The sequence below is a fragment of the Aedes aegypti genome, chromosome 3, assembly GCF_002204515.2.
Source record: "Aedes aegypti strain LVP_AGWG chromosome 3, AaegL5.0 Primary Assembly, whole genome shotgun sequence".
Classification (NCBI taxonomy): domain Eukaryota; kingdom Metazoa; phylum Arthropoda; class Insecta; order Diptera; family Culicidae; genus Aedes; species Aedes aegypti.
In genome coordinates this window covers 381,840,052-381,867,027 of record NC_035109.1, presented here as the reverse complement: position 1 = coordinate 381,867,027, position 26,976 = coordinate 381,840,052, and the positions used below count along the sequence as shown (strand labels likewise).

General features: G+C 38.5%; 1 protein-coding gene across 2 annotated transcripts in view; it reads right to left on the bottom strand.

Moving 5' to 3' along the window:
* Positions 1-26,976, bottom strand: part of LOC5569737 (tyrosine-protein kinase-like otk) — a 269,493-nt gene that overhangs the window by 18,731 nt on the left and 223,786 nt on the right. For both annotated transcript variants that reach the window (XM_021853097.1, XM_021853098.1), the window contains exon 6: positions 18,663-18,898. In XM_021853097.1, coding sequence (XP_021708789.1) covers positions 18,663-18,898 — 236 coding nt within the window. The remainder of the gene's footprint in view (positions 1-18,662; positions 18,899-26,976) is intronic.

The following is a 26,976-nucleotide window of genomic DNA, read 5'->3' as shown; positions in this document are numbered from 1 at the left end:
AATTCTTGGAGCAATACTGGAAGGTTTTTTGTATGATTTTCTGAACAACTTACAAAGAAGCTTTTCGGTCCAATTGTTGGGAGCTCCTTCTTTGCTTGTAATCAATTTGCATGTTTATCGTTTGAGCCCTGACAATCCCATCTATTAGATCGAAACGTTGGCGATGTATAATTTTTGATTTGTAGATTTTGTGCACTTTCGAATTTTATCACCTGTTGACTGTGAAGTGTGAAAGTGTGAATAAAAACGCGGTATTGCATCGAACGATCGTCTTCGGATTTCGGAGAAGATTGAGTCCGCTGAAGACAACGACTCAATTTGATACAATGGCGCACTTTTATTAACGTTTCCGCACTTATATGTACATTCTTCTGTGACAGTCCGGTGGTGAAAGAAATGCGCAGTATTTAAACGCATGATTTAATGCAATTAGTTTTCTGATTAATCCACCTAGCAGTGAAATAGCAAATATCTTTTCATAATATTCAGACAGGGGCCCAGATAGCCGTAGCGGTAAACGCGCAGCTATTCAGCATGACCAAGCTGAGGGTCGTGGGTTCGAATCCCACCGGTCGAGGATCTTTTCGGGTTGGAAATTTTCTCGACTTCCCAGGGCATAGAGTATAATCGTACCTGCCACACGATATACACATGCAAAAATGGTCATTGGCATAGTAAGCTCTCAGTGAATAACTGTGGAAGTGCTCATAAGAACACTAAGCTGAGAAGCAGGCTCTGTCTCAGTGGGGACGTAACGCCAGAAAAGAAGAAGAAGAATATTCAGACAGACTTATGTTGTCTTCGACAAAGTGGTGCATCTATCAAGTAGAGCTTTGTAAGAAAAAAAGTTCCCAATCATTTACTGTGTAATTATCAACCTAAATTTGCCGAGCTAGTCACTTGCAAATTCGTAGAACAGGTGAACAGTGAGGTTACGAGCCGCCTCTGCAAAAAAAATTAAATCATGTCATCATTTGATTCTCTTATCATATTAAGTTATCGTTCAAAATGAACACTTTTGTGTATTTCAATTCAAATCTTGGATTATTTTTAAATAATAGGGCTTGGAAATTCAAGAGATACTACCTTTAAAAATATCAATTGGAATTATACATTCAAACAATTTGCAGTAAGTATTTTTGAATTGATTGCTATTTGGTTTCCATAATGCATTTTTCTATTTCTTTTTTTCCTGAACACGCCGATAATATTGAGTCAAATTGTGTATTGATTTAATACAATTGATTATGTATGGTGCACAATTTTAAACCATAGAAGGAATTAATGTTTTAGGTAAAACAAATGTTCGAAATATAAAGTAATGCTAATGTTTGAATTTTTGTTATCCGAGTTAACACTCAGAGTTTTTATTCAAAAAATATTCCATATCTATCAATGTATTAATGAAAAGCTCAATATTTTTCAGATTATAAGATTATAAGTAAACAAAGGACCCGACCAGTGGATTACAACAGAGTTGTAACAATTTTTGTTACTTAGTTAGCGCGTTTTTTCTATCAAATTATGTTATATTATATCCGTAACGCGGGTAAATCACCTTTTCGAGGTGCGTTACGGGGTAAGATCTACCATATTGTACTCTTGTTGTATTTGTTCTTAAGCAGTGGCGCGGGAAGTGGGTAGGACAGGTAGGACATGTACTACCCACGAAAACACTTGGGTAGGACAGTCAAAGGATTGTCCTACCCACGATTCTACAAAACAAGATGCTAGATCAGCAGAAACTCGGTCAACGTCATACTTATTCCTATGAAGGATGGAAACATGATAAAGGTTTTCATTGTATTCTCATGCCTAGTATAGTATGACATGTTTGTAAATGACCCTCAAAAGTTATGACGCGTGAGAATTTTAATGAAAATTCTGGGAAACTAACTGTAATAATTGCTTCAAGAAACTTCTTCAACGAATAGGAAAATAAGTCTTGATTGATTAAGAATTGCCGTAGAAATTTGTGGAAGTAACTCTTAGTAATGAATGATCATAAAGGCAGGACTGATAGTAGATTTCTTTTTATACAATTGGTCTCTATTTTTATGCAAGTCTCTAAAAAATATCTAGAGTATCTATTTTAACCAAAATGGTCTCTGAAGTCTCTCTTACTCTGCTTGCATTGAATCCTGATGCAACATTGTACAGGCTCCAAAGAAACTTTCATAGACTATAACGGGTTCAACAGGGAATTCAAGTTTATCAAGAATTATCATAGTGATTTTATTTAGCATTCTTTCAGCATCTCCCACAGAGTTCTCTTCAGAAATTTGTCTAGAGATTCTTCTACCATTTATCCTAGAAATTCTTTCTGCGATTTTTCAAGGATGCTTACAAGAATTTCTCAAAAGTTTGCTCCAGGAAATCCTTGAGAACGTCAAGGATAGTAGGTACCTCCAGTAATTTCCTTAGGTATTACTTGGATTTTTTCCAAATCTATCCTTGATTATCCTCCAGAATTTGTTTCACTAATCCTTCAACCGAATTCTCCACTTGTTACTCTAGAGGAGATATTCCGAAGATTTCTACAGAATTTTCTCCGAGTAAATCCAAAAAGGATTATTCCAGAGTGTTTGAAAAAAGAATAGCTTAAGGGCTTTTTTAATGAACCAAGCACGAACTCTTTTACCTGTTCCTGTGGATTCCTTTAAGAATTCATCAACGTTTCCTCCCTTAAATCCAAAATTACTTGAGCGGTTCTTCGAACAAACATGTTTTTTTTTTCTTTAAGAATTTTTCCAGCATTTCATTCAAGTATTACTCGATGTTTCTCAAAAAATTCCCGTGCGATCTTCAAAAGTTTACTTAAATTTTCACACAAGTTTATACTTTAGCAATTTTTACAATTATTCCTCCGATCATTCCACAAACTTCCATAGAATTTCTGTACCATGTTGATCCAGATATTGCTTTAGAAAACCCTACAGAAAACTATATTGAGATTCGATTGTTTTTTTCTTTTTGATTATCTTCTAAATCTCCTAAAATGTCTTTAAGAGTCTAGGAGTTATTTCAGAGATCATTGTTTATTGAGGGTGACTTCAAAACTCACTCAAGTTTTATCAGAGATTACTCTAGGATTTTTATCTTAGAAATACCTCACGGATTTATTTTTCAGAAAAAAATCCTAGGCATTTTCTTAAAGACATTCTTGGAAGAATTCCTGAAAATAAAAGTTTCAAGACTCACTTGAGAAAATATCAAATAATTATTGGATGAATTTCTGTAGAAATCTAAGAAGAAATCTCTGGAGGAATTTCTTAAAGTATATTTTGAGAAATCCCTTGTTTAAATTTTATATAAATGCTGAAAGACAATTTTAAAGGAAATCCCTAGAAATATGTGGAGATGTTATTGATTGAATTTTAGAAGACGTTTTGACCTTGAATCTTGGAGGAGTTATGACTTTCTTGTAAAATTTCTTCGAGAATTAATAGAAGAATTCAAATGATTTCTAAAATATTTTAAAGACATTTTATTTCTGTTCCAAAATTCAGGTTGAAGTCTTGAGGTATACTCTTTTAAAAATTAATGAAAAAACACATACACTAATACTTGTCGCAATGCCACATGCAATTCTAGAAAAAAAAGTTTTAGATATTGGAGGAATGTCTGTTCTGATGCTATGAAGATTCAAACTCTTATTTCCTAGCTCCTATTAGATTTCAATTTGTTTTCTTGGTTCCTATTTGGTCTCTTTTCGGCCTCTTTCTGGTTCCCTTCAGGTCTCTTTTTGGCAAGTGGTCTTAAATTTTCTAATTTTAAAGCACTCAGTTGCTATCAGCCTGACGAAAAGCTTTCTTAGTCTTGTGATAAGTGCTGGCATGAAAATGAGGGCTTAGAAGCAAACGAGTGGCAGTGACAAAAACCTAGTTTTGTGATAATCTACTTTGAAGTTTTTCAGCAATTTCTCATTATATAACTTTGTATGGAAGCCAAAAAAACAAGCCAGTCTGCCAGGAATTTTTGTTATTATTTTGTGACCGGCAAAGTAATATGAAAACATCGTTAGAATATTTCAAGACAGTAGAATTTCCTCAAATCAACTCAACTCAAAACGACCAAAATGTCACTTACACCGCTTTGGGTTCGAGCCCCCAAATATACTTACTTTGAATTTCCATTCCAGGGTTAAAATTTATCTTAGCTTCACTGTGCACAAAAAATGCTAACTTTTGTCCTACCCATGATTTCAAACGTGGCCGCGCCTCTGCTTATAAGTTACGGTCGGAAGAGTATAAGAGAGTAACAAGACCCACCTATTTGTCCTAGACGAGGAGGTCAAAGTGGAAAGCATCTGAGGTTGGTTTCAACTCATCAGACAAGTTCTTTCCGAGTTCAAGAGTTTATCTTTCGAAATCTAGGAGGGGAACGATTCCGAATCAGTGGACTAGCAGACCTCCTAACTTCTAAAATAAGCTTCTTGTTTGAAGGAATCTAAATGTCTCATGCGATGAAACCTGTTCACAGATTCAAAAAACGACATTGAAGCTTATAAGTAGAAACAATAATTTGATACGCTAGAGTACCGATGCATGCCCAAAATCAGTATCATTCAACCAGCATAGTGGCCGAACCTAATTAAGGGGCGCACTTTTCAGAGTTTAATGGTGACAAACTGTTTCCTCCAAAAGGTATAAATAGCGGTATCTTTTTCTAAAGAGGCTCTATGCAAAATGGTAAAGAATGATATTTTTATAAAAAAACGACTACTTCATTATTTCTCAATAGTAATGGAGTAGAACGACATGCACTAAACAAAGGACACGGGTATACCACAAAAGATCAAAGAAAAGCGACCAGTTTTCATCCCGAACAGAAACAGAAACAAATGTTATAATTTTGGCTGGTAGTAGTCAAAATAACAAAAACTATAACACAATTCCCTTTACAATAAACAAAATTGAAACAAAATATGTTATAATTTAAACAAAAATGTAACTCATTATGTTTCAAATTAAACAAAAATATAATCATTTTGTTAGTTTCCATAACTGAAATGTAACAAAATTGATTATAAGCAATTACCTTCAAATTTTTATAACAAATTTTGTTATACTTATGTTTTCAGTTGAAAAAATTTGAAACAGACTTTGTTATTATAACTGATTTTGTTTTAATTATGTTATAATTTTCTCCATCAACTCAAAGTGCTTCTACAGGTCGAACTCGATTATCCGAAGACTCTTACATCCAGCGACTCGATTATTCGGGATTCGATTATACGAAATTTAGGATCGATTATCCGAAGTATGTTTTTTGATATTCTTGTTTCTCTGTTTGTATGCGAAAATTTGAGATAATTAAGTAATGCAATTTTGATGGTCTAGTAGTTTTGGACTTAGGTAAGGAAAGGGGGAGTTGAAAAATAGGTTTTTAGTCGATGCTAATCAAAAAAAAATTCTTCTCACGATCCCTGATGTCACTAGTAATAATTTCTACTTGTTTTTAATTATGAATCGTGGTTTACGGCTAACCAGCCGAGTGGAAGTTTAACAACTACCGAAAAGCTAAACATTACATATATTTTGCAATTGGATCAAATGGACAAATTGATGTGAAGTTTTGCGAAAAAGTTACACGTCTTCTCAGTGAGAATCGACCTCACGACTCCCTGATCTCTAGTTAGGGCGCGTTACCCCCACGCCATGAGAGGACTCATGGACGCAGAAGTTAACCTGAATTCGATTTCAGCGCAATAATCACGTGGTCCTTTTTCGCAAAGTGCACCTCTTTCGGAAGAATTAGATGCCCATCCAAACACAACGCTTTCTATATATATCCAATACCTAGCCCGAGAGCGCATTATTTTTTAGGTAGTGAAAAAGCCTACACAATAGAAATCTCAGCCACCATGTCGGTGGAGAGTACATTTGTCCTCTCATGACGTAGGGGTAACGCGCCCTAACTAAATATCAGGGAGTCGTGAGTTCGACTGTCACTGAGAAGACGTGTAACTTTTTTGCAAAACTTCACATTAATTTGTCCATTTAATCCAATTACAAAATATATGTAATGTTTAGGATTACAATTTTCCTCCACCGTCAATTCGGCACGCAATCGGACAGTTAAGGGGCAGTGTTTCTCGGTGCGTACAGAAGTCTTGTCCGATGAATTGCTAAAATATTTTTCAATATGAATAAATATCGTCGAATAGTAGTTTATGCAACAAGTTGTAGAATGATGAGTTTTAAGCAACTACAACTGTTGCAAAAATGTTCGACTCGTGCTGCTGTAAGAATCGAGTTTAGCAACATTTTTCGCAAATTCGTAGAAAAAAAAGTGTTTTGGAAAGCTCAACCAAGACGCTTCGTTTTCGGGACACCGGGAGTTCGGTGCGTGGGTTTTGCTGGGCAGTGTTTTGTAAAGCCCAAACAAGACGCTTTGTTTTCGGGACGCCGGGAGTTCGGTTTTCGGTTCGTGGGTTTTGCTGGGCAGTGTTTTGGAAAGCCCAAGCAAGACGCTTCGTTTTCGGGACGCCGGATGTTTGGATTTCAGTTCCCGGTTTTGCTGGGCAGTGTTTTGGAAAGCTCAACCAAGACGCTTCGTTTTCGGGACGCCGGGAGTTTGGATTTCAGTTCCCGGTTTTGCTGGGCAGTGTTTTGGAAAGCCCAAGCAAGACTCTTTGTTTTCAGGACGCCGGGAGTTTGGTTTTCGGTTCGCGTGTTTTGGAAAGCCCAAGCAAGACGGTTCGATTTCGAGGCGCCGAGAAGTTTTACTGTTCGCGCTGTGTGAGTGCGAAAAGATATTCGTGTTCAGTCGAGGATGGATTACCAACTGGTGAGCTCGTTTCATGCTTATGATAACACATTTTTGACGTAGGACTACGTCTTTGTTTTCTATATTGGGGTGCACTTTAAAAGTACGGAAAATGAGACATGTAACGAAATTAGGGGAGATTTTGAACGTTAATAACTCAGTTGTTTATGAACCAATTATTACGATTTTAGTATCATTCGATCAGAAATGTATCTACGCATCGTTAGTAATATATCCGATAAGTGAATTTTGTTGTTAAACTATTGAAAATTTGATAAATGTTGACCCCTTTCTTATCCAACCAATCACGTTCGAGCACTTTTCGACGGTGTCGCTTCCCACTATAAAAGCAAATGGTCCCTGCTTCTTCCCTCAGTCTTCTTTTTGCGGTCGGACTGTGAACACGGTCGGGCGAGTCATTCTCGCTTTGCTTTTGCACCCGCGTCACAGTCCAATTTGTGTCGTCGGAAGAGGAAGACGCAAGATTGATTTGCGGCGGCGATGACGATGGCTTGGGCGCTTCTCCGTGCGGCAAACTACTGCTGCTGATTGACCATGGCAATCAAGTGATAACTTCCCGCAGTGCTATTTATCTGCCATCGGTCCTTGTTAGGACCATCAAATTTGTGGAAAAGAGTTGAAGGAATAATATTTCCGACCTTATTAGATCTTATATTTCTCAATCAATCTCGCAGCTTCATACAAAATTTAATTTGTCATGAATAATTGACTATTCGTGGACGCTGCTGCAGTGCCGTCGGGGTGAGTGCTCAACATTTCACAACGATTGTAAACTATAGTGGCATTTCCAACAGTGTCTTTGATTTGCCATATTTTATGAGAACACTTCGATTACGAAAATGATCACATGTAACAAAATTGCGACATGTTTAGAATGCTTTTGAAAAGAAATTCCCATTGAACAATATTCATCATTTTGGCACCCATGGATCAGAAATTTACCTTCATATTAAGGAAAACTATTGATTATCAATAGCTATCTATAGAATATTTAGTAAATGTCAACCCTTTCATTCATGTTCGACCAATTTCTCACGCATTATCATTTTCCGCAATTATCAAGTAATTCTAAGTCCAACTCATTATTGGTACATATGCATTTCCCAGATTGGTCGATTAGAAAGAGAAGAGCACGAATGGGAGGAGCATAATCTGCTAATCTAAGGGTATATAGCATGCTTCCTTCGTTGGATTCGGTTTCATTTCGTTTCGACTTCCGAGCTGGCAAGAGCTCCTCTGATCCTGCGCAGCGACGTCCTTCAAGCTAGCGATCCAGCGTCTGGTGATCGGTGGTCAAGAAGCAAGCCCGTTAGGAGTTAAATTCCAGAAGCTGATCCGAAGAGAAAAGAGCAGCGAATCAAGCGTCGGACTTATGAAATCGCTCAAGATTTCAAGAATGAGCATCGTTTCCAGATTTCGCCTTGTGCCCGGTGATCCACTACCCGTTGCTGTTGTGCGCCATCCACGGACCATGGCAATCAACTGATCAATCCCGCAGTGCTATTTATATATGACCGCATCGAGGCTAAGAAAGCCATCGGTCCTTGTCAAGGCCATCAAATTTGTGGAAAAGAGTTGAAAGAATAATATTTCCGACCTTTTTACATCTTATATTCCTCAATCAATCTCACAGTTTTGTACAAAATGTAATTTATCATGAATAATTGATGGCACGACAATTTGAGACTATTCTTGGACGCCTTGCTGTGCCGTCGAGGTGAGTGCTCAACATTTCACAACGAATGTAAACTAGAGTGGCATTTCCAACAGTGTCTTTGATTAGCCATATTTTATGGGAGCATATCGATTATGAAAATTATCACATGTAACAAAATTGCATCATATTTAGAATGGTTTTAAAGAGACATTCTGATAGAACAATTTTCATCATTTTGGCACGCATTAATCAGAAATTCACCTTCATACTAAAGAAAACTATTGATTATCAATAGCTAACTAGAGAATATTTAGTAAATGTCAAGCGTTCCAACTATTCATGTTTGATCAATTTCTCACGCATTATCATTTTTCGCAATTTTCAAGTAATTCTAAGCCCAACACATATTGGCACATTATTGGCATGCTTCCTTCGCCGGATTCGGTTTCATTCCATTTTCGCTTTCGAGCTGGTAAGAGCTCCTCCGAACCTGCTTAGCGAGGAGCTCCTCGTAGCCAGAAGCTTGCTGAGCTGTTGATCAGCATCTGGTTTATGAGATTTCGGCTCGTGATAAACTCATCTGTGGTGCAGTCAAGAATCAAGCCCGTTAAGCATCATTACTTCTATTATTAGACAAATCGAGCGTCCGGCTTGTGGTATCGCTCAAGATTTCAAACTTAAGCTACGTTTTCAGATTTCGGCTTCAGCCGTGTGATCTAATACCTGTTGCTGATGTGTGCCATCCACACCACGAAGCATTCAACTGGTTCGTCTTATAAGCAGAGAACCTATACAAATTTCTACACTTGCGTTGGAGATTCTTCGTTTAACCATGGCAATCAACTGATAACATCATGTAGTGCGATTCATCTATGACAGCATCCGAGCTAACAAAGCCTTTGGCTCTTTTCAGGACCACCAAATGTGTGTAAGAGAGTTAACAGAGTAATATTTCCGACTTTATTTATCACATTGCCAAGCAACGAATAATATTTCTCTCAAACCATAAGATCAACAAAGCGATGACTGAAGCTTTCATTATAATCCTCGAATAACTTCCTATAGACACATTGCTGTTAAATATTATTTAATTAGAATTACTTAGATTTTGCTTCAGCCTATTGAACAAACCTCAATCATTACTGTTCTTTCCAATGCTACCATATATTTCATAGGAGGTTACTAATATAATTTCAAAATGATCATACAACCTGAAGTGAAATTTCACATTTTCATAGATAAATATGACGAATTCATCGGATAAAGATAATGTTTATTTGGAACATGATTAAACGTACACTTGGCTGCAAATCGTTATATGCATAAATATTTACGAAAGTTTCTGAAAACAGTATGAAGTCAAAACGAGCAACAAGAACGACATCACATTCAGTTAAATTAACCATCGTGGTCCTACGTCACCAGTTCGTACAACCCCATAGGGATGTACCCTTATAGTTTTTCATGTAAACGTAACTTTTTTGTAATATTCAATCAAACTTTGTATGGTTCGTCACTACAAGTGTCGGCATTATGCCTGTTTAATACAATTCTAATAAACATAGAAACTTTTTGACATTACTTAAAATATTTTTTTGAATTGTTCGACATTATGAATGTCGACGTTTATTTTGAAACTTCTACCAAAGACTTTTCTTCTTGAGGCATAAATATTCAGTAATACTTTTATGTAATTTTCAAACAAACTATGTATGGTTCTTCACTACAAGTGTCGGCATTATTCCTGTTTCATATAATTTAAAATATACGCATATATATTTCTCTTTTCGCCATTAATAAAATCTTCGTTTGAATGGTTCGACATTACAGATGTTGACGTTTATTTCAAATCTTCTAAAAAAAAACATTTTGAGACAAAACTAAAAACTAGCTTTAAGTATAAACCGTATTTTCCTCCTTATCCATGGATCGCATCACCGACCAAAGGTGACTCCCAGATCTTTTCCTTCTCCACTAATAAACACCCTTCCCATGGTGATTGTGGGGATGCAGAGGTATTCTCGGTCTCTAGAAGCAACAATCATTACACCCTAACATTCCTTCCCTATCCCAACTGACTATAAGGACTTGGCCGGCGCCGTTATTGATCAATAATATTAGATCTGCTAAAATTGCACTCCGAGAGTAAGCGGAAACTCCCATCCTTTACTCATTTGGATCGCAGTGCAATTATTACCAGTTCCGATCAATCACGGAGTAGCAACCATTGACATGTACAGTCAGTCTATGCTATGCTATGCTATGCTTAATCCAATTACAAAATATATGTAATGTTTAGCTTTTCGGGAGTTGTTAATAATTTCTAGCTACGCCACTGCAATATGTAAACAAAACAAAGGAAAAAAGGTAATATTTAAGTTCTTTTATCGTAGATATTATTTTTTTTACAGTGATTCGATTATCCAGAGGATTCGATTATCCTCAGTGTAAAAAAAAAAACGATACTCCGGATAATCGAGCCCGACCTGTAACGTATGTTTAATCAGGTTTATACCGATTGACGACGACGATTGACAGGTTTATACCGATCGATGATACTCCATTTTACAGTACTATGAATCAAAGTATCACTCCCCCCCCATTCCATAGAGTTAGGGGAAATATCGAGATACAGAATATCGAGTAAGGGAGAGTTGACTGTAACGACTAAAAACTTGAATATTGAGGTGTCTCATTGCATTCATCGGATTGACGTCGTTTCTAGGGTCTCAGATTCGGCTCCAGGATATATTAGAAGTACTAGTAAATGGCCCTATGTTGCATAAAATTACTTAATATAAAATGGATTACACTTCTGATGTTCTATAGATTGACGTGTCGCATGATATGGATTGTGCTGATTCCAAATAATGCCCTAGGAACCGGTGCCAGGAAAACCGGAACCGGCCATAATGTCTCCAAATGTGCTGAAAGATTTGGAATATATTAATTGTTTACGATTCAGTAACAAACACTGTAGTTTTGTTCAATATGTGCAAAATAATCATAAACTTGTCTCAAATGACCTTCAGACAAACCCCACATCCGTATAATTCCGGAACTGACCGTCCGACTTGGCTTCCTAAGTACAATGTTTGAATCTTGAATAGTGTCGTGGTTTTGCGTCAAAATCGGATGAAAATTAGAGCCAAAATATCACGAAAATCTGGTTGCGAAAAATAGGTCAGGGACGGTAAGGTTAACATCGCAGCAGAAGGTGCTAAATTGGTTTCGTGGGAGCAAATCAACGGAACGGTTGGTTCGACGAGAAGCACCAGACAGTTTTGGGTGAGAAAAATGAATCGAGGGCGATGATGCTGCAGCAATGTACACGTCAAAATGTGGAACGATACAAACAGATTCGAAGGTAGCAAACCCATCTATTCCGGGCTAAAAAGCGGCGCCTGGAGGAGTTTGAGTGCGAAATGATGAAGTTCTCAAGATACGTTTAAATTCTATAATTGTGTAAATGTGTAAATTTCTGCAAAGGCTTTGTGCCGCTAGCCGAAATGGGCCGGTATAAGGATGGAGGTATCTTGACGGACGAACGTGAGGTGATTGAAAGGTGGAAGCAGCACTACGATGAACACCTAAATAGCGCAGAGGAGGAAGACCAAGGCAGCAGGAGGAAAGGCTTCATCGACACGGCGGATGAAGGAGACGTCCCATCTCCAACAATAAGTGAAGTTAGGTATGCTATCAAACAGTTCAAGGTCAATAAAGCGACCCATGCAACATGGGTACTTACGAGACGAAACCGATGAGGAGATGCCGGAACTCAATGTTCGACGTCATTTTAAAATCTAAAAACACTTCAAAATGGCGTCAGACTATGGCTTACGTCATCCCTATTGATACCCTTGAGAACAACCACGGATAAACCCCACCTCTTCGCAAAACTTCTTCAGAATAAACGAAAAGCTTTATTACGCATCATTATGCATCGACCGCGAAGAGCTATGACAAACTATGAACGAGAACGGATCAGACTGATCAAGGCAACGATGGACAGAGGACAGTGGTGTTTAAAGTTATCGGATGCTTTTGAAACACGAAAGGACTTCGACAATGCGATAGTCTTTCCTACCTCCTGTTCAATATTGCGCTAGAATATGTTATGAAACGTACGAAATTCAACAATGAGGGGCACGACCTTCAATACATTAATCCAGCCAGTTCATCTGCATCGCTGAAGACGTGGACATTGTCGGAAGAACGTTCCAGGTGGAGGTCCAGGTCGAAGCAAAATATCTGCTGGCTAGAGGAACTGAGCGCTATAGAGCTCGATTGGCAGACGTGTGATGATCGACGAAGATGAATTCGAGGTGGTGGATGAATTTGTCTACCCCGGATCATTGGTAACGTCGGATAACTGAGATATTCGAAGACGTATCATTGCCGGAAGTCGTGCTTACTACGGACTCCACAAGACCTTGCAGTCTGGTAAGCTTCACCTCCGTACTAATTGTACCATGTACGAGACGCTTGTAAAACCGGTAGTCCTCTATGGGTATGAAACGTGGACAATGCTCAAAGAGGAGCACTAGGAGTTTTTGAACGACGTGAGCTTGCGCAGCTCTACGGTGAATCCAGTATCCAGAAAGTGGTTAAAGCTAGCAGGGTACGATTGGCGGGGCACGTTTTGAAAATGACGGATAACAATCCCTTAGAAATAGTGTTCACTTCGGCCGGTACAATACGAAGAGGGATGCAACGAGCTAGGTAGTTTGACAAAGTGGAGCAGGATCTTGGAAGAGTGGAGTGATCAAGAAACTGGACCGCAAGCAGCCATGGACCGAGCTAGTTGGCGTAACATTATGGCGCAGGTCATGTCTTGAAAGACGTAGCTGTAGAGTATTAGGAGGAAATAAAAGATAAAACCTTGCATCGTGGTAGGCTAGAAATGGACAGTCAGTTAGTTGGAGAGAAGTGTAGTAGAAGGTTGTTATCGGAGTGATTCTGGATGAGTGAAGAATAAAACGTATTAACTGTAAATCGTTTCGTTAATTTAGTGATCTGAAGTCCTTACTTATTCTCTACAATTGGCGACGAGGATGGGATTCGAACCCACGCGAAGAAGACAGGATGTTATTGAGCGAAGGAAGCTTCGTAAGCTGAAACAAGACGCCAATGAAAAATTTTCGCACTACGTCATTCGTTTTCGTCAACAAAGCATGAATTGTGGATTCGAGAAGTATTCGGCCGAAGTGTGTGAAGTACTTAAGGAAATATATCTGATTGATGTAGTTGTTGAAAACTGTAGATCAGATGAGTTGCGTAAATCAATTCTAAAACGCGATCGCACGCTGAAAGAAATTGAGGAGATTGCGGCAACTATCGAGGATACAGATCACCAGATGAAAGAGTTGAAAGAAAGTAACAATGTTACGCGAGAATCTGCGGTTTATGAAATCGAAAGAGAAAGAAAGGCCAGTCCGATAGCTGCGAAGTTTGGTGGAAAGCAATATTCTGCTAACAAACGTCGATTCAATCAACAACCGTCTTCAAGGAACTTGAAATCATGTTTTTCGTGTGGACAAGCAGGACATTTTTCCAACTCGTTGGAGTGTCCAGCTCGAGGTCGTACATGTCGCCGGTGTCAACAACTTGGGCATTTCGAAGTTGTGTGCAAGAAACGAAAATTTAACACTCAGCAAAGAGACTACAAGAAAACTTCAAACAAAGTGTACACGGTAGAGTCTGAGCACGTCACCGATATGGATGAGGTTGAGGATCCTAGGTCAGACGAAAAAATCTATTATGCGTTTTATGGAGGTAACGAGAGCAATGTTTTGGAAACTACGATCGGAGGTATTCCGATCAAGGTTTTGATTGATTCTGGTGCAGATGCAAATTTGATTAGGTTGGAGACCTGGGAAACACTGAAAGCGAAAAAGGTGCGAGTTGTGAAATCAGTCAAAGGTTCATCTCGTACTTTGAGAGGTTACGGAAGTGATAGACCACTCGACGTAGTTGGAACTTTTGAGGCAGAAGTAGGTTTTGGTCGTCGATCAGTGGTTGGTGGATTTTTCGTTGTCAGAGGTGGCCAAAAGGACATTCTTGGTGACGCGACGGCGAATAATTTAGGCGTCCTCAAAGTTGGTGTAGAAGTGAGTAATGTCAACGTAGAACACAAGCCGTTTGCTAAAATCAAGGGAGTGGAAGCAACAATTGAAATAGATCCGGAGGTCAAACCAGTGTTTCAGCCGTTACGAAGAGTTCCTACACCGATGGAAGCGGCAGTGAATAGCAAGTTGGAACAGTTGTTACTTCGTGACATAATTGAAGTCAAGAAAGGTCCTGCAACGTGGGTGTCACCACTAGTAGTGGTCGGGAAAGCATCTGGAGAGCCGAGGATTTGTTTAGATTTAAGACGAGTGAACGAGTGATTAGGGAACATTTTCCAATGCCTGTGGTCGAAGAGTATCTTGCGCGATTGGGAAAAGGAAGGATTTGGAGCAAACTGCACATACGCGAAGCTTTCCATCAGGCCGAACTTAATGAAGAATCAAGAGATGTTACAACGTTCATCACCAATCGAGGACTGTTCAGGTTCAAACGTTTGTTGTTCGGATTAGTGACCGCTCCTGAAATTTTCCAGCGTATCATGGAAGAGATGTTATCAGGATGTGAAGGAACCTGCTGGTATTTGGATGATGTCATCATTGAGGGGGAGACAAAAGAGATTCATGATAGAAATTTGCAAAAGGTAGTGTTTTAAAATTTGTTCAAAGGTAGATTAGATGGTTAATAAATAAAAGAATACTATAAATTTATTTCTAGGTTCTTGATAGGTTCAGAGAAAGAGGTGTAGAATTGAATTGGGAGAAATGTGCTTTCGGAGTTTCCCAGCTCGATTTTCTGGGTCATCATATTTCTGATGTTGGTATAAGTCCATCTCAAGCAAAATTGAAGGCAGTTTCATCATTTCGTTCACCAACAACTGAGTCTGAAGTGAGGAGTTTTCTAGGTTTAGCAAACTATTTGAACAAATTTATCCCGGATCTTGCAACTATTGGTGGACCTCTTCGAAATCTTACGAAGAAGGAGGCAAAGTTTGAGTGAACTGCTGTACACGAAACCGCTTTCAAGCTATCAAATCAAAGCTAGCCTCCGCAACTACATTAGGATTTTTCAACACAGAAGATAAGACAATATTGATTGCTGACGCAAGTCCTTCCGGATTAGGATCAGTTTTGTTGCAAGAAAATGCTGAAAATGAACATCGAGTTATTTCTTTTGCCTCTAAGTCGTTGACGGATACTGAAAGACGTTATTGCCAAACTGAAAAAGAAGCATTGGCATTAGTATGGAGTGTCGAGCGTTTCCGGATGTACTTGTATTGTTATAACTTCGTAGCGATTCTGGCAGCACTGGAGCTGTCAACGGTTCACTCGTGCCAACCTAAACAACAACATCCCTTTCCGCTACGAGATCGACCGCAGTGAAATGATTAATTTCCAATCGACATCCGAACAGTAAAGACGGAATAAAGTTAAAATTAATAGTTCGTGTGCGTCTTTTTTATAACTCGGTTCCGCCGGTCCATTTTCGGTTTCCCGGTAGTTTTTCCGCCCAAATACACAATATGTATGGTAAACATTTTCACTTTGATGACTGATTGTAAAGTTTTGGAGTATTTGTTTACCCCTCGTTCCAAGCCATGTGCTAGAATTGAGCAATGGGTATTGCGATTGCAGGCATTTGATTACCATGTGATATATATTCCTGGAAAGCAGAATATAACCGACTGTCTCTCTCGATTGGCAACCATGAAATCGATCGCTTTTGATCCAGAGGAAGAAATAATTATTCGTGAAATAGCTGAGATGGCTGGCTCCACGTTTGCTCTTGAATGGAGTGAAATAAAGGATGAAAGTCAGAAGGATTCTGAAATATCCGATGTTATATTCCAGCTTGCAAATGAAAATCAATCAGCACTGCCATTATCATATCGTGTAATATCAAATGAATAATGTAGCATTGACGAAGTTCTATTAAGAGTTGATCGTATTGTTATTCCGCATACTCTTCGGAATAAAGTTTTGCGTATTGCACATGAAGGACATCCTGGGGGTCAATATGATGAAAAGTCTTTTGAGGACTAATGTATGGTGGCCAAGAATGGATCAAGATGTCGAGAAGTTTGTTAAACTTTGTAAAGGTTGCACATTAGTGTCTGCACCAAATGCACCTGAACCAATGGTGCGGCGTGAGATTCCTGACCAACCTTGGACAGATGTGGCAGCCGATTTCTTGGGACCACTACCGGAGGGACAGTATTTATTAGTAATTGTTGACTACTACAGTCGATACATGGAGGTTTGTGAAATGAAGGAAACAACGGCTGCAGATACTATACGAGAGTTGGCTATTGTGTTTAGTCGATATGGACTTCCTGTGACATTACGCGTAGATAATGGTCCACAGTTTAATGAAAAGTGTGTTGAATTTCAAGATTTTTGCAAAAGCAACGGTATAAAAGTCATCAATACTATTCCCTATTGGCCGGCAATGAATGGTGAGGTCGAACGCCAGAATAGATCAATATTAAAAAGATTAAGGATTGCGCAAGATCTGGGTAAGGATTGGAGGTTGGTGTTGAGGCAATATTTGCTAAAGTATCATTCAACAAATCATAGTGTAACAGGGAAATCACCAGCTGAGATTATGTTCGGAAGAATGATTCGTAATAAGCTACCCAGTGTACCTTTCACAGAAGTTATGGATGAAGAAATCAGAGATCGTGACAAGGTACATAAAGAAAAGCAAAAAGAATATATTGATGAAAAGAGATCTGCTAAAGAAAGCGAAATTGCTGTTGGAGATTGTGTTGTGTTTAAGAGAATGAAGAAAACTCACAAGTTACAGTCGGATTATTCACCGGAAGAATTTCAAGTTGTTCGTAAAGTAGGAGGAGATGCCACAGTGCGATCATATGATTCTGGCAAAGAATACAGGCAAAATGTGGCACATTTGAAGAAAATACAACAATCAAATATAACATCAACTGGAAAAGATGACGAAAAGGAGCATGAAGCAAGCAGATTGAATGATAGTGAACCAGAGGTAGGACAATTCGAAACCAACCGACAAAATACCGAAATAGGAAGAGAAAAAGTATGCGAAGCGGAAAAAGCAGAAGAACAGATAAATTCAAAAAGAGTAAGAACTGAACCAAAAAGATACAAGGACTATATTTCTCATTAAAATCATAAAAGTAAAGGAGGGTTGTAGAGTATCAGGAGGAGATAAAAGATAAAACCTTGCATCGTGGTAGGCTAGAAATGGACAGTTGGAGAGAAATGTAGTAGAAGGTTGTTATCGGAGTGATTCTGGATGAGTGAAGAATAAAACGTATTAACAATCTGAACTGTAAATCGTTTCGTTAATTTAGTGATCTGAAGTCCTTACTTATTCTCTACAGTAGCGTCATCAAAAGTAAAGTAAGTATCAAGTGTATAAACATTGCGATTATTATTAAGCGTTTAATATACGGTAGACTGGGCTAGTCACGTAGCGCGAATGTCGAAAAAAAAATTGCGGAAATAATATTTAGCATGAACCAGGAGAGGTCGGCGACTACGTGGAAGACCACGAATACGCTGGCTGTACGCAGTGTAAGAGAACCTGGTGACCCTAAACCTTTGGGGCAACTGGAGCAGTATCGCCCAAGCCCGACAAAGATGGGACTCTACAATACGCCCGGCAATGACGGGACACTACGCTGTAGCCATCAAGGTACAATATTCGAATTTCCAGAAATTGTACACTGAAGATGGTAAGCTAATTCCGAGCTCCGCCTATTCGTTCATTGAGTAATTTCGATTATTCTGGCCAATCACGGAGTACAAACTACGAACTGTAAAGTCAGCAATGCTCATGCTTAATCCCTCAGTGAATGTATGGGTAAGTATCCTTTGGAGAAATCTTTGTGAGAAACATGGTTGCGGTATAATTAGATTAGATATCAGATGTAAGGTGAAGTAGAAATTCAAACACTATTAGTTTAATGCATGTGGTTCATATTTTCCATTAACTTAATAGCCCAAATCGCCAAGTTCTTCATCATTATGTATAATTATTGTTAATACTATTACATCCACAATTTTCACCATCACTTGATGCGAATAAACATCTCCATCGTGCATAAAATATTCATAACCACAAGAATCCCCTCTATCCCCTAGACTCCCCCAAAAAGCTTACTTACCATTAACAGCCACTCCAGGAACTCCGTTACCGTTACCGGAACCGGTCGTGCCCTTCAACTTGAGCCGGTAGTTTTTGACGCTTGCGATCGACGGCAGTGCCCGTCCGCTTCCGTTGTTCCCCCGGTGCACCACCAGACACCCGTAGACGCCATTATCCTTGGCTGATGCATTTTTTATGTGCAGCTTCCGACGCTGAAAATCGATATGCGCCGATTTGGAGAGTCGCTCGTTGTTTTCTGTGAAACGGAGAAAGGACGAAAGGAAGAGAATGAAAAACTGAGAAGAATCGTTCTGAAGCTGGAGGTTAGAATGTGTGGTATGGAAAGTGCACACAGCTGAGCTTGCAAACACTTCTATGGGAGATGGGCCACCCTTGGGAGTAGTAAGGGGCTGGAGAATAGTTTAGATGCTAGGGCCATAGCCCAATTGAGATATTTTATTTTCAAAATTGTTATTTCCTCATTGAGAAAAACGTTTTTGAATTTCTTTTTGCAGATACTGCCATATTGTTTTCATAACAGGATCGTGAGTGCGTTGAACTTGCCTTTTCCACATAAGACGGAGCAAGAGTTCAAGATCATCGTCTTTAATTACGGATTCGAATTTCACTTAAGATTTTGGTATTACTATGCCCCTTGCTTCAACAATGGAATTTGTTGAAGTTTCGAGAGTCAATATGAAGTTTTGTTTGCAAAAAAATGTTAACATCAATATTACTATTAATGTATATTTCATATGTATTTCAGTCGGCTCGTAAATAATTGATAGTGAAGCTGATAGGATTGAGAATCTCTCCATGGGCTATTTCAAATGTAACAGGGGCATGATCAGAAACAAAATGAGCGTGAGTATTTAGTTGGCTACAAAAATGACTAGAGTTGGTTGAAACCAAATCAATCGTAGAAGGGCGTATGAAATCCTATATTTTCCGTTTCCATAACTGGGTAGGCTGAAATTGCCAATAGGGTAATGACTGTTTATTTTGTTCTTAATCGCTAACAGTTGGCGCCAGCGGCAAAAAGTACAAGCAACAACCATTCGAACATTCAGTTTATTTCACCGGCCGCCGAGCGACGACACTGTTGTTTGTATTCCTCCCACTGATCACGCTACGCTGGATTCTCAAATTTCTCAAACTTTCAACACAAGCGCATGGAAGAATGGTAGTCGGAGAACTGTCAAAACGTATGGAAAATAATGAAAAACGTAAAAAAGTAGTGATTAGAAATCAAGTGTATAGTGAATACATAACTTTTTGTGTTTAGTTCATCTTCCGTAGAGCTTTCTTTGCTTCAGGATTTCGTTTTTACTACCACTGAAAAAGAGCCATCTATTGCCTTTTCAGTTTTGATTATCGCCCTATTGAACCCCTATCAATCAAATCTTCAGACGTTCTCTAATCTGTAATTTTCCAATGCGTTAAATGGATCCGTTACTTAGCCAACAAATTAAGCCAAGGCAAATTTTGGACTCCAATTTGCTCATCACAAAAAAGGATGTGAATATTTAAATGCGAGAAAGTCTTGCATGTACTTTTGAGGTCGCTCGCCCCATTGACGGAAATGCTGGCTACGTCCATGGGTGAACGAGTGGGTGGTTTTGCCCTTACACGAAGAATATGAAATAAAGCACTGCTGGGTGCAGCTGGTCCCTGGCCACAGCACCAGAAGATACACCCGAGGAAATAAAGAAGATGCTTTTGTTTGGTTTTTAGTAAGCGAGCGGAGAGGAGAAGCTTTTTTTTTCGTCTTGTTTGGGTCTCATTCTGAAATGGAAGCGTCTGGCATACTGATGACAAGAACGATAAAGATGTTCTCCATATTCAGTGGCCTCCGGAGGGTTCTCGAAAGTTGGTTATTCAAGTGGAGGTTTCCAGTACAGAGTTCGACTAGAGTGCATGGGATTTCAAAACGGAATATGAAAAGCAGAATTGAAATAATATTTGAAAACCAAAAGGTTTGACTGTGATGGAAAGTATGAAAAAAAAAAACATTTTCAAATTTATCAACTGCAAGCTTCAATTCCTTAAAAGTTTTGCGTATCTACCTGCTTGCATTTTTTAGTACAGTAAAACTTTATGATTAGAAATCATAATACAATTTATTATTACATTCCGTTTAAAAATCCTATGCACTCTATTCGAACAACTAAACTTAAAATCATGAATTGAATGATATTCAAGCTGTTTTAATTTTAGTTATCTTGTACATATAAGATTTTACACCCATCTCTTCAAGAGAATAGAAAACCCGCAAAATTATGCACATAAACATAAGTGGTCGTAAACCCTTCTTACACTAGTTGGATTTGTAGTAAATGGCAGGAACAGCAAAACGAAATCGCGAAAGCGGAAGGCGAACATTTTTCAAACAATAAACGCAGACCCAAGGCTGGTTCCTACCTAGATAACCATGGCGCTGGAGAAAAGCTTGAACAGATGTGGTAGGTCACTGGTGTGAAGGGACAATGATAAGCCCTGTTGGCGAGAAAAAAAAATGCATAGTTTGTGGTCTTGTTGAAAGAATGCTGAAGAGGGTAGACGTCAATTTAACTTGGAGAAAAAAAATTGTAACTTTTCATGAAACATTCATTCATGTATTCATTGGTTGGTGCAGAGAGTTCATCCCTAATATCCGTAACAAAAAGTATTAATTTGTGTACATTTTTTTCAGTTTGGCAGAAATAGAGATTTATTATATTTAAAATAAATTATATGGAATTAAAAAAAAGTATTATCCTAGGATTTTCCAGAGTTTAACACTATCATCTATCTATCTATCTATCTATCTATCTATCTATTCTATCTGCAGCGGTCACACTATTATGGGTCACTCATTATTATGGGTCATTTACATTTGAATTGCACTTAGAACAGAGTGACTAACAATCGTGTCGAGGTGACCCATAATGGGTGCAGACCGCATAGTGGTCCAGATTCAAAAATTCCTGGAAAAAAATACGCATTCTCGATTAATTATTACAAGTGTTGTGGAACATGCGGTTTTCCATACATTTTGAGGCTTTCAACTTTTTCACAAAACGAATGTTTAGGCAAAGTTAGGCAAGATTATTCTTCTGTTATCGATTCTTTAGAATTAATAGAGCATTTGGACAAGATATCTTCGCGGGTCGTGGCGAGAAGCTATTTGTATGATATGAAGAAGCTGTCCTCTTATATTTTAAGTACCTACAATAAATGCTGCGAATTTAATGGGGTTAACGACATACTGAAATAAATTTACATGCGGGAAAGTTAAATTTAGACAAAAATGAGTTACCGGCCAGGAAAACTTATGCTAAAACTAAAATTACGCATGTTTTGATCAAGATGAAAAACTTGAGTTTTAAAGCAAAAATTTAAAGTATACCTGCTAAGGGTCCAAACACGAAATGAAACAATTTTCTTTTTTAGTTTTTTACGTGTTCATAACTATTTGTTTGTTTTTCAACTAAAAACATGTTTGGAAAATGAGTTTTGTCAGCTGTTTAGAAAATTGGACCATTGTGGGCCGTTAGGCCGTTGGCCATTATGCCAAATGCTCTTAGGCCAAAAGGTCCTTTAGGCCGATATAACATTTGATCATTTACTACTATTACAAATGGCTAACAAAATCATCAGTGTTTTTTCTTTCTTTTACAAAGCGGATATTGTGGGCTTCTAGGTAATGCAAATTATCCTGTTCTAAAAACTAACAATCCATTCGACCTCAAAACTCATTCGATGGCTTCTAGGTAATCTCGACCCATCCTTGTTATTTGCTTATTGAACCATGCGGTTCATTGGAACTATCGGTCATTTTTGGTCTAATGTCCCGTTCGGTCTGTGTAACATCTAACTGTAATTGTCAAAAAAAAAAAAAAAAATAATAATAATATGCACAAGCAGTCCTCTCATGTCACTATCTATTCCACTATTAGTTAAAGGTTGCGCTTCCTAAAACGTGCTCTTCTGCAATTGCTCGCTTTTGACGGTCCACTCAACTCGCTTTTAATTCATTTACTAGCGATCTTCGCTGTATATTTTAATATAAATAAAAATTGACGATCAAAATGTGCACCCGCTTTATTTTTTATGTTAGCAATCCTTTCTACTCGCATTACAATATACGTGAAAGGTGGCGGTCCTCAAAACGTGCACTTACCCTATCTTCTGATCTCAGCTGTCCTCCCAACGCTTTTTTCAATTTTCAAGTGATCCTCCCAACTCGCTATTTATCATTATCAGTCAAACGTGGTGGTTCTCACAATGCACTGTTGCCCTATTTATTGATTTCTGTTGCCCTCTCAACTCGCTATACAATGTCAGTGAAAGGTGGCGGTCCTCTCAACGCACTCTTACCCTATTTACTGATTTCTGCGGTCCTTTCAAGCAGACATCATGTATACGCACTTCATATCTGGAACTTGAGATCAGCGTACCATGAGCGCACAAAAATATCAAATAGATCTCATGTAGCAATGTACTAGCTGTAGGAGACTAGCGAGTATGATCGAGGTAGGCGATGGGTAGTTTAGTTAGTTACTGACTGTGAGTGATAGCTAGAGGACAAGCAATTAGGTTGTTCCTAAGGTTGGTGAAATAAATCCAAGTGAAACTCTAAAACGTTGTGTTCCGTGATTCCGTGAATTAATACCCTTTTTGAATCCTGAATATCCTGAATTCTACACTAGCTCAAACGATCACATCTGCATAGTCTCATGCGTCGTCTAATGAGAAAATCGAAGCCAAAGTTCAAATTTTCAAGAGCGCAAATTTGGAGAACCGAACACCCGTTTGAGCTGAAAACTTAATCGATTGGTCACCACCAGTTAGTGACAAATCGATTAAGTTTTCAGCTTAAACGGATGTTTGGTTCTCCAGATTTGTGCTCTTGGAAATTAGAGGTTTGGCTTCGATTCATCTTCACCTTAATGTGACAGCGTATTTGAGACTCGCAGGCAAAAGATTCAAAAGCAAGGGAAAGGGATTAAACCATGGATTAAACTGCCTGCAAGCAGTTCAAAAGGTTGACATTTTCATTCAACGCGGTTGGGATTCTAGCAGTTGTGCTTACCACCGAAGAAGCATAGTCATAGACCGAAGCCATATGCTTCCGTGGGGTTATAGTACTAGGCAAACATTCTCCTAGTAAGCGCATGTGACGAGCCTCACGAGATGTCTCATGAGACTCGTTCACTAAGATATATTTTGTACGTATCTACACCTCGTGCCTCACATACACCCGATTATGTTTTTGCGCGGGGGATGCGTACCGTGTAAAAAAAAGTTTTCAGTTCTAAATTTTAAAAACCGTACAAAAAATGTAACAACATTTCTCGACGTTTCATGCAAAAATAAGGTTTTGGCGTAAAAAAATGTATGGAAACTTTTTTTGCACGGCCGTGTAAAAATAATCCGTACAAAAACAGAATCGGGTGTAATCTGTGAGATGCGATATGAAATATCGCATGGCACACTAGCTCATTTAGGTATACATGAGAAGTACGACACTCTGCTCTCAAGTCGCTCTTGATCTCTTACCAAGCGGACCTCACAACTCGCTTTACAACATAACTTAATGGTGGCGGTCCTCACAACGCGCAATTACCCTATTTTCTGATCTCAGCGGTGCTCTTAACTCGCTCTCTGTTTGTTTACAAGCTGTACCTGTTCTCTCAACTCGCTCCAACCAAGGGCGGAGGGCGGCTGTCAAATGGGAGTAAAATTGAAAAGCCGCCAACCTAAGTCCAGAACCAGTTTTAAGGCTTAACGCGCAAAAGTAAAAAAAAATATCATTCGCAAAATTCCAGGTAATCAATACACTTGAAAGATATTGTTTGCAAGCAGTTATTTGCTACGTGCTACTGCAGTGCGCTGTTTGCAATTTAATTCGCAAATTTGGCTTCATTCCCAAAATTGTTGTTTTCTAGAAAATCGATTACGCCTCCACCATTGTTTGGTCGGAATTTTGTATGGTTGTTTACTTTTTAGAACCAGCGACACGTTGGGGTAGCAGTAAAGAGCCGCCAGTTCCACCCTTGGCTCCAACGTGACCAAATATACCTACCAGTCATCTTGGTTTGCTTCGCTTCGGTCGCGCACTAGATTTTTTACACTGTGTACTACGCAATGGCTGATTTCCGCTAGATAAACTTTCTTCGAGAAATTCAATTTGTTTGCTATTGAAGTGAACAAAAATATCTGTAGCAAAACCTGCCACGGTCGCCAATGTGTAACATCTAATTGTAACTGAGAAATCAGCCATCACGCAGGCAATTACTTTAGAAGAGAACACATGTCTTCCTTTGTTGTCCACTCCACTATGACTGATTGATCGGTGAGGGACGACAGAGCCGAGATGACACGAACACTGTTGCTATCTCGTCCCACGGCCAAGTGACGTTTTCGGCCTAACGGTATTCGGCCTAACAACATTCGGCCTAACGGCATTCGGTGTAATGGGGATAGAACCACCCATACACACTATTAGCTGTGTATATAAAAATGGATTGGTCACAGACAAACAGACGTAACACTGCCGAAATTCTCATCGACCACTCATTTAACGATAATTTTAAATTCGCTATCTTACAAATCTCACAACCAGAGGCGCGCGCATCGTTTTTCTTCGCGTTTGACGTTTCACACTACCGCCATCTGCCGGTCTTGTTGCACGAAACACCTTTTCGTGCAACATGCTCACCAGATGATGATGGTGTAAGCTGGGCGATGGATTTTGAAGAAATTTGTTCTAAGTGTTACGTCTGTTTGTCTGTGGATTGGTGTTTGTATGTCATGAAATGGCATGAGAATTAGTCAACGGATTCAAGTGTTCTGACGTGTTAGCGTGTACAAAAAATCCAAGAACTTGACACGGAAAGTAAATGAAACAGAGGAAGAAAACTAACACTTTCTTGTTGAATTTGGTTTCACAGTATCAATTAGCCTACTGGTGTGACAAAATTAGGTTTGTTGGGTCAGCTAGTTTCAATTCTTTAAATAAAATTTTGAGCGTACTTCATAATCTAAAAAGGAACATTTGGTCAAAATCCAAGATTCACAAACCTCGAAAGAATTTCTTGCAGAGCTTCTATAGAATTCCTCAGGTGAACTCCAGGTATAATTCTTAGATGAAATACTTGAAAATAAAAAATAATCTCTGGTGTAATCGCTTAGAATTTTCTGAATAGTTTATTGCCAAAATTGCTATAGATATCTTTTAGGTAATTTTTAGAGTATTTTAAAAAACCTGAAAATATCTTGTTATGCCATGAGTTATGCTCGCTGGATGATACATAACTAGTTTAATAATTGAAAAGTACTCAGTATTAAAATCGCAAGGAATTTCTTAAGCGATCCATGCATAAATGATTGGGATTGTTTTTAGTAAAATACCTGTTCTTGCTTGAAAATACTAGAGATGAAAATTTCAGTTTCATAATTAAAATTTTGAATAAATTCCTAAATCTCTATTGGATTTTCTTGTGAGACACTTCGACGATTGGAAAAACTGTTCTGCTGAGAGGGTGTATTCCTGCTGGAGTTACTCAGAAATGTCTAATGAAGAAAGTGCAAATTCTGGAAGAAGAAGAAAGATCGGATAGATTTAACTGATTCAATTCATTGAATGACTTCTTGTGATTTTTTAGATTTCTCTCCATTTTTTGATTTTATTAAATAACACTCGGAGGAATACATGAATTTCTCAAATAATTAAGAGATTTAATAATGTCCTTGCTGGGAGAAAATCGAAGTATTTCCTGTGAGAATCTAATTTCTAATGTACATTTGTCTTGGAAGAATTCTTAATTTTTTTAAATTAATATCTGGATATCTGCACATAAGTTTTTCAATCATAGTTATTTCGGAAGTTTCATAATACGAATCTATTGGAATAAGTACCGAGAACGGTAAAACCCTAAATGAAAAAGCCTTTCAAACCCGTCATCCGATCCGTGCAGCATCCATCAATTAAATGCACTTTTCCGGAGCAGGAGCAAAAAAATCGATTGCATTTCCGATTTCCTGTCACGCCATTTTTGCACTCTCACATTTTGTAGATGTGTGTTTCGTTTTAATGATTTCTGGGGGACCCGTGTGAAACAATTCACCTACGGGTGTCGCGTTTCAATTCCACTCATTCGTATTAGGGTGACCCAGAGGAATGTGCTCGAGAACTTATCTTCACCAACTGAAAATTTTGTGAATCGAACTATAGAGAAAAGAGTTACTCAAGAGAGTAAACCAATCCGATGGATAAGGAAAGAGATATCCATATTTTATCTGAATGTTTAATAAAACAGCTTTTTTTGGTGCCATAAGGGGAAATAATT